This window comes from Enhydra lutris, unplaced genomic scaffold (assembly GCF_002288905.1).
Source record: "Enhydra lutris kenyoni isolate GAN:26980312 unplaced genomic scaffold, ASM228890v2 scaffoldscaffold20, whole genome shotgun sequence".
NCBI classification, from domain to species: Eukaryota; Metazoa; Chordata; class Mammalia; order Carnivora; family Mustelidae; genus Enhydra; species Enhydra lutris.
The window spans coordinates 29,056,509-29,070,809 of record NW_019154104.1 but is presented as its reverse complement, the minus strand read 5'-3'; the positions used below and the strand labels follow the sequence as shown (position 1 = coordinate 29,070,809).

At 46.2% G+C, this 14,301-nt stretch overlaps 1 protein-coding gene across 2 annotated transcripts in view; it reads right to left on the bottom strand.

Moving 5' to 3' along the window:
* Positions 1–14,301, bottom strand: part of LOC111148526 (echinoderm microtubule associated protein like 1) — a 177,947-nt gene that overhangs the window by 64,159 nt on the left and 99,487 nt on the right. For both annotated transcript variants that reach the window (XM_022505153.1, XM_022505152.1), the window contains exon 2: positions 9,850–10,032. In XM_022505153.1, coding sequence (XP_022360861.1) covers positions 9,850–10,032 — 183 coding nt within the window. The remainder of the gene's footprint in view (positions 1–9,849; positions 10,033–14,301) is intronic.

The following is a 14,301-nucleotide window of genomic DNA, read 5'->3' as shown; positions in this document are numbered from 1 at the left end:
TGGCTTCATTTCTCCCACTGCGTGCCCAGACTCTTCCGTGCGCCCCCACAAACCAACAAGCACAACAATGCCACTTCCTCAGCTTTGCCTCTGCCGGGCTCGCGCACTTGAGTGTGCCCAGACTCACCCGGAGGGCGCGTTACAGTACAGACCACGGGGCTCCGGCCCCAGGGTTTCCGATGCTGGGTCTAGGGTATAGCCCAAGAGTCTGCCTTTCTAACAAGCTCATGGGTTGTGCGGCCATCGCTCTGGGGACCACACTTTGAGACCCACAGGCTAGGCCATTGTGCCCCCCTTGTCATCCCTGGCCTCCCGGATGGTCCCTCTGAGCTCCCGCCCCACGCCAGTTTGTACCTGGCAATTTAGCCCTTGCTTATATACTGCGGGGCGGTGGGGGGGGGGGACGCCCTAACCTTACTTTCCAGAGTAACAGTGGACACCTGTGTTGGGGGGTGTCACCTAGATCTCACCACCCTGTCCATGTGCTTTGCACACCTCGCTCCGGAGGGAGGCAGCCTGGGGGGACAGCTCTGTCCTTGGGCTGAGAGCAGAGCAGCAGCCCTCACCCCCCTCCCAGGCCCCACGGACCGAGGGAAGGGAGCAGTTGCCTGAACGTAAAGAGAGAAAACCTGCTTGGGGAGCAGCGGCAATGCTCAGGGAGGGACATGGCCCGCCAAGGGACCCCCGTGTGGGAGGAGCCAAGGAAAAGTAAATACTTGGGCCTCCCTCCCTCCCCTCCTTCCAAGCCCCAGCGAGGGCTCCCGATGCCCCAGACTAACTGGGAGGTGGAGGCCAAGGGCCTGCTGGTGCAGTCCCCACAGGTCGGCCTGCAGGGCAGAGCTGGTTGGAGGAGGGGACCGGAAGGACCCAGAGGGGCTCACAGAGGATGTCTGGCACGCGGCTTCTCTTGGCCCAGACCGCCCAGCCATTCCCTCACGCTCGAGGTGAGCCTCCTCCCTGCTCCCACAGCCCGGCCTGTGCTGCTGCCCCGGAACGCAGCATGGCAACTGTCTGTTTATTCCCCTGTCCCCTCCATCGACGAGGGAGGCTCCGTGAAGGTGGCATGCCTTCCCAGAAGGTGTTCAGCCAGGATTTGGAGATCGGCCTGTGCTGGATTTCAAGAACAAAGCCTTGCTTCCAAGAGAAGGCGTTATGTTACCATTTCTGAGTCATTATGAAAATTTCATTTCTTCTTGAGTCATAATTTCAAAGTTCAGTCTCATAAGAACCTAGTTCTGTCTTTCTCCCAAAAGGGGAGCTGTAATTGTAGAAGCCCATGAAAGATCAGCTGCATGGGCAGGCTCTCTGACCTGGGGCAACAGATCTTGTACATTAAACTACGACAGAGGATGCCTGGGGGGCTCGGTCAGTTAAGCGTCTGCCTTCAGCTCAGGTCATCAACCCAAGGTCCCGGGATCGAGTCCCGCAATGGGGTCCTTGCTGAGTGGGGCTCCTGCTTCTCCCTCTCCTTCGGTTTGCTACCCCCCAACCCCTACTTGTGCTCTCTCTGACAAATAAATAAAATCTTTTAAAAAATGATCTCTAACAGGGCATCATCAGAAGCAAACAGAATCCTTTAGGTTCTGATGAGAAATCATGAAAGAAAAACCAAGGACGGGGCAGGGGCACGGTGACCGTCCTCGGAGTGACGGAGGGGCGGAGAGATCTCGTTAGGGCCACACGCCTATCTGGGTACTATCCCCCGGTTTTCCTCACCACTCACTTGGTTAATAGCGCTGGAACTGCCCCCAATATGCCTTTAACCGAGAGGCCATTGTGCTCACGATGCCTCAGCAGGTCGCTTCCATGTTTCCCCATCTAGATGTGCTCAGCCACTCAAGGAGGAAAGGCGGCCACCATAAAGGGAAAGTTCCAGAAGAAAAAAGTGCCTCCCGGTGTCCAGTGTGAACGAGTACCAGCCTGGATGGGGAGGACACAAGAGCCACTACAATGAGTCATTTTCAGACAAGCGATCTTCAAGACCGAGGAAGAGAAACAGCGCAGGGAAAGGTTCAAACACAATTTCCTCTCATCAGGTGTGAAGATAAATTACTCCTTTGCCTCCACGTGACACTCAGAGATGAGACATTCTTCTGGTTCCTAAAAGGGATCTTTTAAATAACATTTTAATTGTTCCTAGGGGCAAAACATAGACACACGGCATGAAAGAAGAATTTCTCAAATAAAAGGGGAAGGAATGATAAATGGTGTGTATTCAGAATGCATTCGTTGGAGCCGTATCAGGACGGCTGGAATCTCAAATCTCGTGGGAGACTGAGAAGTACAGAGGACTGGAGGGATGGGACAGGCTGGCCTCCCTTGCAGTTTGGTTTACTTACGGAGCCTCGGAGAAGTTACGACCCTTCTGAGCCCCAGCTTCCCTGTGAGCGACGGGTAGCCCCAGCCAGCCTGCAGGGCCGCTGCAGAGATCAGGAGTGAGAGTGGGAGCTGCGCGCAGCATGTCCGGGCTGCTACAGGCACACAAGAAGTGGAGGCTCTCATCCTATGGCTACAACCAGATGATGAAATGCTTTTGGCCATCAGGGTGCACTCGAACCCCCGGAACGTGATGGGAGTGGAATTAGCATCTCAAGTCAGTTACGGTCAGAGGCACCTACAGCGGAGTCAGATCCACGAGTGCCCTCAGCCGCACCCAGCACACACGGGCACGGACAGGGGACGATGCCTGGCAAAGTGAGGGCGGCAGGGGAGTGTAGGTAGGGGCAGGACCTCAGGTCTGGGTACGAGGGCCAGAGCACTAGCCCCAGTGTGTCCCCAGCTGGCAGTGTGACCTGAGGTCCCATTTTTAGTTCAGATGTGCTCTAAGGATGGCTCTTCCTGATGTGGGAAGAGTGCTCTGAGTTTCCGTGACTTCGCCACCCCGAGTTGGTTCGTAGCCAGACCTGACAGCCCACCGGGGAGCTGAGCCACGAGCAGAAGGGGACAGGACCCTGGCCCAGCCACACGTGCAGGACCAACAGCCGGTCATTACTTGGCATATGCTTTCGTAGAAAGTCCTCGATAAACTACCAGGAGTTAAATTTTCTGCAAAATGACTCCACAGCACGGTAGCTAAAAGTCTCTGGCTCTAATAAAAGTATCTGCAATCTCAGGTCTAAAACAGTCACAGTTAAGCCTGAAATGAATTTCTTTTAAATCTTTTTAGGTGGCAGGATTGGAATATTTAGACTTCAAGGATGACTAGCTGTGATGTCGTATTTTCAAAACTACCGTTGATATAAATGCAGAAATTCGAGGGTAGCTAGTCAAACCTGCCAATGCTTATTATCATGAGATGTTACAACCCAAAGACCAAGAAACCCTTTTCATTCACATCACAGCAATAACTCAATATGCAATATTTGATAAGTGAAACATCCCCGTAGGTTTCAAAATAAATTTAATTATGCAAGTGTGACTATGTATGTGGTTATGTGTAGAAATTCAAAGTTTAATTTTAGCATATCTTGCCATTATGAATCTAGACTTCTTAATTATCCATTTATTTTATTTTATTTATTTTTTAAAAAATTTTTATCTATGTATTTGACAGAGCGACAGCGAGAGCGGGAACACAAGCAAAGGGAGTGGGAGAGGGAGAAGCAGGCTTCCTGCTGAGCAGGGAGCCCACTTTGGGGGCTCGATCCTAGGACCCCGGGATCATGACCTGGGCTGAAGGCAGATGCTAAGTGACTGAGCCACCCAGGTGCCCCTATTTTATTTTCTTTTTTAGAGAGAGAGAATCCCAAGCAGTTTCCATACCCAGCACAGAGCCCACCATGGGACTTGATCTCACAGACCTGAGATCATGACCTGAGCCAAAATCAAGAGTTCAACACTTCACCAGCTGAGCCACCCAGGGGCCCCAAACTGGAAGGAATCAATTTATAGGCTTCATTTATTATTATTTTTTTAAAGTAGGCTCCACACCCAGTGTGGACCCCAACGTGGGTCTTAAACTCACGACCCTGAGCTTGAGACCCTAATTATCCATTTCAAAATTTATGAGATGTCCATGTTTGGAACCAGAGGAGGCAGACTGTGTCTGCTACTCAGTGAGACAAAGTGGGTCATTAAGTCCGGGGGAAGATCCCGTCGCTGACAACCCAGCAAAGTCACCCGTGCTCTCATCCTCTGATGGGCAATCCTGCTGCTAGGAACCTGTCCTAAAGACATACGGACAATGGCGCAAAATGCTTTAACTTGTAAGGTGAAGTGCGGCATCACCTGTAAGACAGAAGACCACGCACAGGGATGGGTGGGGTGATCCGTGGGGGACTCTCACCGCGGCCGTTTCATAATATAAAGTTCTTTATTTTATTTTTTAAGATTTTCTTTATTTGTTTTAGAGAGAGAGAGAACGGGGGAGGAGCACAGGGAAAGGGAGAGAAAATCTCAAGCAGACTCTATGCAGAACCTGATGTGGGACTCGATCTCACGACCCTGAGATTATGACCTGAGCCAAAAATCAAGAGTCAGACGCTTAACCAACTGAGCCACCCGGGCGCCCCATCATAATACAAAGTTTGAATGCAATCCTTCTTAGTCTCTGGGAAACTGAATACATCTACTAAGCCTTCTCGTAATTCATTAATAACGCCTATCTAAACTGGGGAAGGCAATTCATGGGGAAAATGAGAGAGACCACAGTGTGTTGTCTTAAAAAAACCCCAAAGTTATGCTCCGTAGTAGAGCCGTCTGTAAGTCGAAAGACAAGGAGAAAGCACTGTGTAGGAGAAAGAGGGACTCAAACTGCTGATTGCACTGAACCGGGATAAGGAACTAGTTATTTGTTAATTTCGTTTGCTGCAGAGCGTGTACAATTTTAATTAGTGAGTTGTGCCTTGCTCCTAAAGTGTGTGAAGGGACCACACATAATGTCTCACACCATCACGTGCCAAATACGATCGATGCTGTGTGGGACACTTTGCAGATCTTGAGAGGAGAGCTCTCGTTTCAAGTCCTTTGGTTATTCATTTCCTGAATATTTGGTTTGATTTGAATAATGCAAATTTAAGTGATATCGCTAAGCAGTGCAACACAGATGGTGGGAAGAAGGCATGTCCAGCCAGGCCCTGGGGACCAGTCCCGGATTTGTGTAACCTGGGGTAAATAATCCAATTTCCTAGAGGCTGTTTTCTCATCTGTAAAATGGGCCTGACAGCTCCTACTTCAAAGACCTATGGAGCGGGGAGACAGGATCATATATTCCAAATATCTATTGCGATGTCCAGAACCCAGCCAATCAATAAATGGTAGGTACACCCATACCTACTGATTCTGAAAATCAGGAGCAAGCATCAGGGTAGCAGAGGCTACTGAAAGGTGAGCCGCAGGCTGCTTTTAGCCGTGGCCTCAGGGGCTAAGTCCTGACACCGGAGGTCTTGATGTCCCAGAACAGCAGGACCCACGTGCATATGAGCGTCTCTACCAGAAAGTTTTGGTTCTACTTAGTAATTCTCTGATCTGTTAATTAATGGGGCTCAGAATATAACCATTAAAAAAGGCTGCAAAAGGTATGTTAAAGTTTACAGAAGGCAAGCTTCCAGATTATGGTCTGCACCCACAAGCAAAATGTAAAATGAAAATTGGAATTACTTGCTAGTTAATGCCTAACAAAGTGGACAATCCCAGATACATGGGACAGTGACTATATTTTAATCTACATTTTACAGTGAAATCTTACAGCACTCCCCTAGCACTGAAATGGAAATTAGCCATGCATGTATACAATGGCTTATTATGAATTTAACTCCAAACCACAATTCCTTGTCTTCTTGAGAACACGCGTGAGCCAACGCTGGCCTCAGCACATTTGCCCTGAGCCCTGCTGTTGTTTTCAGCGCAGTGAAGATCAGCGTCAGGAGTAAGAAAGGAGTAATTTTTATTTTTTAATTCATTTTTAATTTATTTTATTTATTTGAGAGAGACAGGGAGCACACAAGTGGGGTAAGAGGCAGAGGGAGAAACAGACTTCCCGCTGGCCTTGATCCCAGGACCCCAGGATCATGACCTGAGTCAAAGGGAGATGCTTAACTGACTGAGCCACCCAGGCGCCCCAGAAAGGAGTCATTTTTCAAACACAAATTTCTTCTGCTTATTACACCAAAGAATATTTAGAAACCAACTAAAAGATATAAAAAGAGAAAAGCAATCACAATCCTGCCACTCAGGAAAACAAACAAGCCATCAGTGAACTCTTGGCACAGTTCTTTTCCGTCTTTTTGCACAGATTTTAACTACTTACTTGAATTATGCCACGTATACATTTTTATATCTTGCCCTTGACTCTTCATGCAAAGTACAGGCACTTTCCTTGTTGTTACCAATAACACAGACGTTCTTAACGATGACGCTGTAGGAAGGAAGGGCTGTGGTTTTCTAGCCATGCCCTGATAGCTCGCACTCCTTCCATTCCTTTCTACCCATTTATCCCCCAATAGCATGATGTGGCCGTAAACTCTAACTCATGAAGCTCTCCTGAATTTTTACTCACAAGAGCACCTATAAGGGGGTCTTTCTCACTGCTGGTGAGGAGCGAGGATTGCCCCTGCTCCAACCACAACACTGAAAAAACTTTAATATTGCCAAGAATTTTATTTTTTTTTTATTTTATTTTTTTATTTTTTTATGTGACAGAGAGAGAGATCACAAGTAGGCAGAGAGGCAGGCAGAGAGAGAGGGGAAAGCAGGCTCCCGGCTGAGCAGAGAGCCCGATGTGGGGCTCGATCCCAGGACCCTGAGATCATGACCTGAGCCGAAGGCAGTGGCTTAACCCGCTGAGCCACCCAGGCGCCCCTTGCCAAGAATTTTAAAAAATATGTGCCTTCACCAACCAGCTGATTCCCTTTTCTCCACTATACCCAAACTCAGCATAATTAAAAAATGCCAAATGTCCCCATCTGAGAGTCCATCGAACGTAAAGAAAGCAAACTTCGCAGGCTGAGGTTCTCCGGAGTACAGGGCAAGCGGCCCTTAATATTAAAAAAAAAAAAAAAAGGCAAAAGAGAAGAATAGCGAAATTTGGGGAGCTCAGGTAGAGACTGAGCACCTCCTGAGATCCAGGGCAGTATCACTGGTTAAAAATCCCAGGGACAGGAGAATGTTGTCAAAGCAGAGTGGTCCGCGACGTAGCCCCCCTGTGTAAACCCCACGTGCACAGGCCCGGCATCGGCCGGGTTGGCCACAGTCTGCCCCCTGTCTCGGGAAGCCATGAACTTGATCTGACCGTGATTACTTGCCCGAGACTGTAGTCTCACTGTTATGCGAGTGAAGCCCCACGAAGAATAATAAAGTAAGTCAAAGCTAAAAGGTCACAGAACTTTCTTGACATAAGGGAAGTTCTGTCACAGAAAGAGATTAGAATCATGACGGACGGCCTCGCAGGCCACACTGCGGCTACTGTGCGGACCCGGCACCCCGGCCGGGCTGTCTCGGAGCCGGACCCCGCTGAGCACTTTGAAAGCTCCCCGCCCCCAGGGTGGCACAGCCATTCCTGCCACAGGCAAACAGCCCAGAGATGTGCACCCAGAGCTCGAAACACCGAACCTGAAGCTTCCTACCAGTTCGTTCGCATGCCGTGTGCCCCGTCTTCTTCAAGTCTGTAGGGGACGGCAGGCCAAAATAATGGAGAGTGTGAGAATAAAAATAATGGGGCCTTTTGCAACCAAAGGAAGTTTGCTTCCGATCCGTCTTGTCTGATCCCCCAACTGAGCCGTGGCTACTGAGGGCAGCTCTCCAGCTAGAGGTGCACAGGCACCCCCACGGCTTCCCCCAGAAGGGAAGCCGGGACCCAGAGCTTCGGACAGGCCCCCGCTTCCCTGTCCTGCAACCTGCTTGGGGGAAACTGGCCCTCTGCACTCCACTCACCAGCTTTCTTTTCTTTGTTCTATCTCTTGGGGGTGACCCCCTGGCTAGTATGCTCTGATTTACTTTCACTCGTGAAGAGAATCTTATACAGAAATAGAGCTCACTATGAAAACAAATTACTCTCTTAGATGAACTTTTATAAAAACCAAACTTAACTCTTAATCAAAAGAAGAAAACTCCTCGGTAGGTCTCTTGTATTATTTTTTCCCGAATTAAAAAACAAACAAACAAACAAAAAAACCAGAACTTTTGGAAGTCTGACGCTTTATGGGAAGCAACAATTTTGAATATACACTTTAGGGTTTTATTTTTGGAAAGCTGAGCAGGTCGGGAATTCCTAAAATAACCTGCTTTCTGTTTAGAATACCCTGATCACTCTAACTTAGCAGGAAGAAAAAAAACATGATTTAAAAGGATTATTCAAGGAGCACCTGGGTGGCTCATCAGTTAAGCATCTGACTTCAGCCCAGGTCCTGATCTCGGGGTCCTAATCAAACCCCTGTTCAAGCTCCCTGCTCAGCGGGGAGCCTGCTTCTCCCTCTCCTTCTGCCCCTCCACCCCCAGCTTGCGCTCTGTCTCTCAAATAAGTAAAATCTTTTAAATAAATAAATAAAAGGGTTTTTCAAGAGGTAGTGTTACATGGTAACAGATGGCTACACTTGTAGTGAACACAGCATACAGAGATACTGAATCACTATGTTGTAAACCCGAAACTAATGCCACATTGTGCGTCCACCATACTCAGATAAAAATAAAATTACGGAAATCTGGAGACTGCCCACCACATATCTCTTCATCGAGCTGGTGATAATTACCCAGAAGGACAAAGAAATAGATTTCTTTCCATGGAGATGTGAAACGTAGCCAAGTACTTGAGAAAAAAGTAACATATGCACCATCAGACAGTACCCTCTCCTGACTCCAAGAAAAACATGGTAACTGTGAAATAATTTGTTAAATCCAAACAACCAAAAAAAAAAAAAAAAGCTAATTTTAAAGGGACATTTACATGCCAGTGTGATCGCAAATGTTTTAATCAAAGGAATTTAAGCCACGATGCATCGTGTTTTCTAAAGTGAGCCATGAGGAACAGACGATGAGCAGTGGATGTGGGTTGCAAGCAGACATCAGGGCACTGACGGGGACTAGCAGGACAGAAGCTTTTATGAGACGTTGTACTTCCAAATTTTAAGAAGAGGGTCACTACAAAGTTACTTCAAACACAAATATTGCTTTTTTTATGTTTCACACACACACAAACACACACACACACACACACACACGCCACGGGGAAATGAAATGATGATTTGAATTTGCCGGAAACCCACTAGGTACTGGATTCTATAGCAGGCTCCGTTCTCCTGGACAGCAGAGCAGGAGGTTCGAAAGGAACAGGAGGCTGTGCCCGGGAGGAGCATACTAGCTCCAAGTGGGGGCAGTGAGTGATGTTCTAAACTCCTTGCGGGTTCTAAACTCCTCAGGGAAGGGCCTGCCCTCTGGGCCCTCGGTCCTCGGCTCCGAGCTTTGCTGTGGCGTAGGATAATTAGCTATTGGCTGGGCTGAACTGAATGGTAGCAGACAAGCTGAGTACAGAGAAAGAAAGCAGAGCCGTTGAGAAGTTTCTAGGGGGAACAGCTTCTGGGAAGCCCAAAGGATTGTGGGGTTTTTTGGTTCTAGGTTCTGCCTCGCAATGTACTCCCAACCTAAACTTGTCAATGGTTGCTCCCAGCCGTCCACTGTGGGTGGTTCCAAGCCTTTCCTGATCACCGACACGTGTACAGCCCTGGGCTGAACAGCTCACTGACTTCCAGCCCAAGGAACCCTGTCCCGCCTCGAGGGAGGGTTCTGGCAACCCTGAGACCAGCTCGTTGATGTTCTGGTCTCCCGCCTCCGTCACTGCTGAAAACCGCGTGTGTCCGCTAGGGACGAGCCCCTGCTCCAGCCCAAGTGTCCGCTGCTCTGTGCACCGGAAATGCCCACCTTTGGTAGGTCCTTTCCTGTTCAGCACAGCCTGCTGCTCCTCCGTGATGTTGAGCCGCCGAACCACGTCCGCCAGCGCTGATTTGAGCAGCTGGATGTCGTCTTCTTGCATCTGGACACGCTGCTCCAGGGAGGCAATGCGGTCTGTCACCTCCATGCTGCTGGCAGCCGAGGCGCTGTCATCTAAACCAAAGGACAGGAAGCAGGGACTCTTTAGTGCTCCCCAGAGAAATCAGACCGACACCCGCGTGCACACACACGGCTAAAGCATAACCGTATTTACCGATGGAAGGCAGCTGCTCTTACGCAGAAACCACGGGACAGCACGACTACCCAGAACTACGACCCCTCATTCTGCTATGGTCTTTATCGTTCTGCTTGTGCTTTTCATTTCTTTTTAGCTGGGTTTTTTTTTTTTTTTTTTAAGATTTTATTTATTTGTTTTAGACAGAGAGGGAGAGAGACAGAGCACAAGTAGTGGGGAGGGTCAGGCAGAGAAGCAGACTCCCACTGAGCAGGGAGCCTGACTCGGGGCTCGGTCCCAGGACCCTGGGATCATGACCTGAGCCGAAGGCAGATGCTTAACTGACTGGGCCACCCAGGCGCCCTTAGTTGTGGTCATTATATTATTCTAGATACAAAGCAATGTATTTTCTTTCCCATGACATCAGATACCTCAGGGGTGGGGGCAGGGGGGCGGCTAGGGTCACCCACTTCAACTTGGTACAAGCTGCAGAAATCCCCTGCATGGCCTTCTAGCTTTGGAGCCGTCAATGCCAGCAGATGGGGTGGTCCGACAATCATACGACTACGCTGTCTCCTGAAACCAATATTACGCACTGTATGTTAACTAACTAGAATTTAAATAAAAATTTGAAAAAAAAAACAAAAACCTTTCTGCATGATTTCACTATGTAACTAATGTATTATCTTTCCCAGGTAACATAGCTTTAACATAGCAGTTACCAACTGCTTTGGTTTCAGGATTCATGTATATTAGTAACAATTACTGAGGACCACAAACAGCGTCTGTTTGTGTGAATTCTGTCCATCAATATCTACTGTATTGAAAATTAAAACAGGCATTTTATAAATATTTAATCATGACCTATTTAAAAATGGCAAAAGCATGACATGTTCAATAGCACATTTGTATGGAAAATTGTTGTTTTTAAAAACAAAAATAGTTTTTAAAAAGATTGACATTTTGAATATCTAAAAATTTTCTTTAATGTCTGACTTATTAGAAAATAACTGGATGTGTTTCTGCATTCAATCTGCTGTGATATGTTAATTTGGTTGGAATATATAAAGAAAATTTGGCCTCATGCTGACATGTAGTAGGAAAAGGAAGAAGTACTTTAATAGCCTCTTCAGATAATTAGGGGTAATCTTGTTATTCAGTCAAAACACGATAGATGGTAACGTTACAAAAGTTAGCCGCAATGCAGAATCTAAGACCATATAAATAAAATTGTTTTACGTTGTTAAAAACGAAAAAACACAAGACTACACTATTTATCAGTCATGCCTGCTAAGGTCTGGCTATTCGGACAAAGAAATACGAGGGGTCAGATCTGCTTGGTAAGCATCCCCTTGCAGCGATAGCCATCCTAGTCTATCGCATTGAACCATTAATTGCCAGTTCCTTATCAGGGCCTCCCCGGTTCCACACAGTCTCTTTGCCTCTGGAATTCATTTCATGCCATTCCTCCTTTCACCCTCTTGCTTTGGTCACACTGACCTCTCGCAACTGCCCTAACAGCTTCGGTATCTGCTGTTGCCTTTACTTGAAACATTTCTTTTTCTCTCTTTTTTTCCCCCCTTGTCTTTCCTTTTCCTTTTCTTTTAAATATTTATTTATTTATTTATTTATTTATTTATTTATTTATTTTTGAGAGAGAGAGAGAGAGAGGCAGGGGAGGGGCAGAGGGAGTGGGAGAGAGAGAATCTTAAGCAGACTCTATGCCTAGCATAGAGCCTGATGCAGGGCTCAATCTCATGACCCTGAGATCATGACCTGAGCCCAGATCAAGAGTTGGACGCTCAGTGGACTGAGCCACCCAGGCACCCCTACTTGAAACACTTCTCAACAGGCTCTTTGCAGGACCAAATTCTTCTGTTCTTTAGGTGTCAGTTCAACTGGAGCTCTTCAGAGACCTTCCTAACGACCTAACCTAAGGTCAGTCCTTGGATCACCTCAACCTAATTTATTTCTTCTACAACATTACTGTGCTCTCATTAGCTTATCTCCTGACCCCTGACTAAAACGTAAGCATCATGGAGTTGCTTCTGCCTCTAGGCATGACAGACCCTTTATGGACAGCACCACCTGCCCTCCTGCTCACAGAGGGCAATTTCAAGCCTGGAAATTAAACAACAACCACCAAACCAAATCAAACCAAACCAAACAAAACCCAAAAAACTACCTGAAAGTACTAGAGAGGAGACACAGGTATGTAGACTCTGATGGGGAGTTCACACTCACTTAGAAAAATAAACAAGTAAATCCCTTTTGTGTGGCTTCTAGCCAGATCTAAGCAGTACATGGCAGGGGTGGGGGTATATGTGGGAAACCCTGCAGCCATTTTGTCTGAAGAAAACCAAGAAGTGAAGTCCAAAAACTGTCAACACTGAGGAGAGGGGAAATTCCAGAAGGGAAGACACCAGAGGGGGATTCCCAAATTCTTTCTATCTGAGCTCGGGCTGACCCAGGAATCACACCCACATGGAACAGACTCAAGCACCGTCCCTCACAGCAGAAGAGCAGAACTCAGATGGGAGGCACAGCCCAAGAAGCAGTGTGCAGTTCAAGTCTAGCCAAGGAACACAGCCACCAAGACAAAGGGAAGAACACTTCTCAGAGGAAAATAATAGAAGACAAAATCCCCACAACTTAAGATTTGTAATATCCAGGATACGATCCAAAATTGCTCAACATTCTAAGAATCAAGAAATGGAACATAGTCTCAAGAGGAAAGAAAATAGATTGAGTCCGACTCCAAAACGAACAAAATATTGGAACTAACAGATAAGGAAAATGAGATATTTCCAATGAATGAAAACTTCAGCAGAGAAGTGGGAAGCATTGGCAGTGAAACAGAAACAATAAAAAAAAATGAACCAAATGGAAATTCTAGAACTGAAAAACACAATTTTTGGAGTAGAGAATTCGCTGACTGGATGCAGCTGCATGGACATGACAGAGGAAAGACAAGTAAGCCTGAGACTGAGGAGAGGACCTCTCCAGGGTGAAGAACACAGAGAAAAGAACTGAGAAAAAAAATTAACTGAGTCCCTTGGGGATTTGTTAGATGGTCTCAAATAGTCCAACATATATTACATTAGAATATCAAGAGAATGAAGCAGGAAAAAATATCTAAAATATAAAGGCTCCAAATATCCTAAATTTGATGAAAGACAGAAATGTAAAAAACAACAAAATGCTAAACAAACACAAAGCAAAATAAACACAAGAACCCCACCTCCAAGTATTGCACAATCAAACTACTGAAAACCAGATGCAACACACTTACTGAAAGCAGCAAGAGCAAATGGCATAGTTTATGCTGGGGAAGGACCATGCAGACTAGAAGACAGTAGAACATCTCTAAAGTACTGAATGGGGACACCTGGGTGGCTCAGTTGGTTAAACGTCTGCCTTCAGCTTGGGTCCTGGGATTGAGTCCCACGTTGGGCTCCCTGCTCAGCAGGGTGTCTGCTTCTGTCTCTGTCTCTGCCCCTCCCCTCTGTTTATACATGTTCTCTCTCTCTCTGTCTGAAATAAATAAAATCTTAAAAAAAAAATAGAGTACTGAATGAAGAAAATTCAATCCAAAATTCTATAACCAGCAAAAATATCCTCCAACAGTGAATGCAAAGAAAAAAAAAAAAAAATAAAGGAAAACTGAAAGAATTCATTGCCAGCAGATCAACATTGCAAGAAGTACCAAAGGAAATTCTTCAGGGTAAAGGGAGATTATATAGGAGAGAAACTCAGATAGTCAAGAAAGAATGAACAGCCCTGGAAATGATAAATATCTGAGTGAGTTCAAGACTTTTTTTCCTTTTTGCATTACTTGTTAATGTTCTTATAAATCACTAAAATGCTGAAGATGAAAGTTATAACATTGTCTGCTAGGATTCATGAGGGGTGTACGTGTAATATATATAACTACCATAACATAAAGGATGGGGAAGGTATGGGTCTATAAGGCTTTAATATTTTACATAAGATTTTAACAGTAATAATAGTATAACAGTATACATTATCAACTGTGAAAAGTTAAAGATGTATATTGTAATCTCTAGAGAACTACTAGAGAATAATAAGGATAGCTAAAAAAAAAAAAACCCAAAAGAAACATTAAATTGAAATTCTATATTCAAATAATCCAAAAGAAGGAGGGAAAAGGGAGAGAGGAACAGAAAGTAAACAAATAGGGGGAAAAA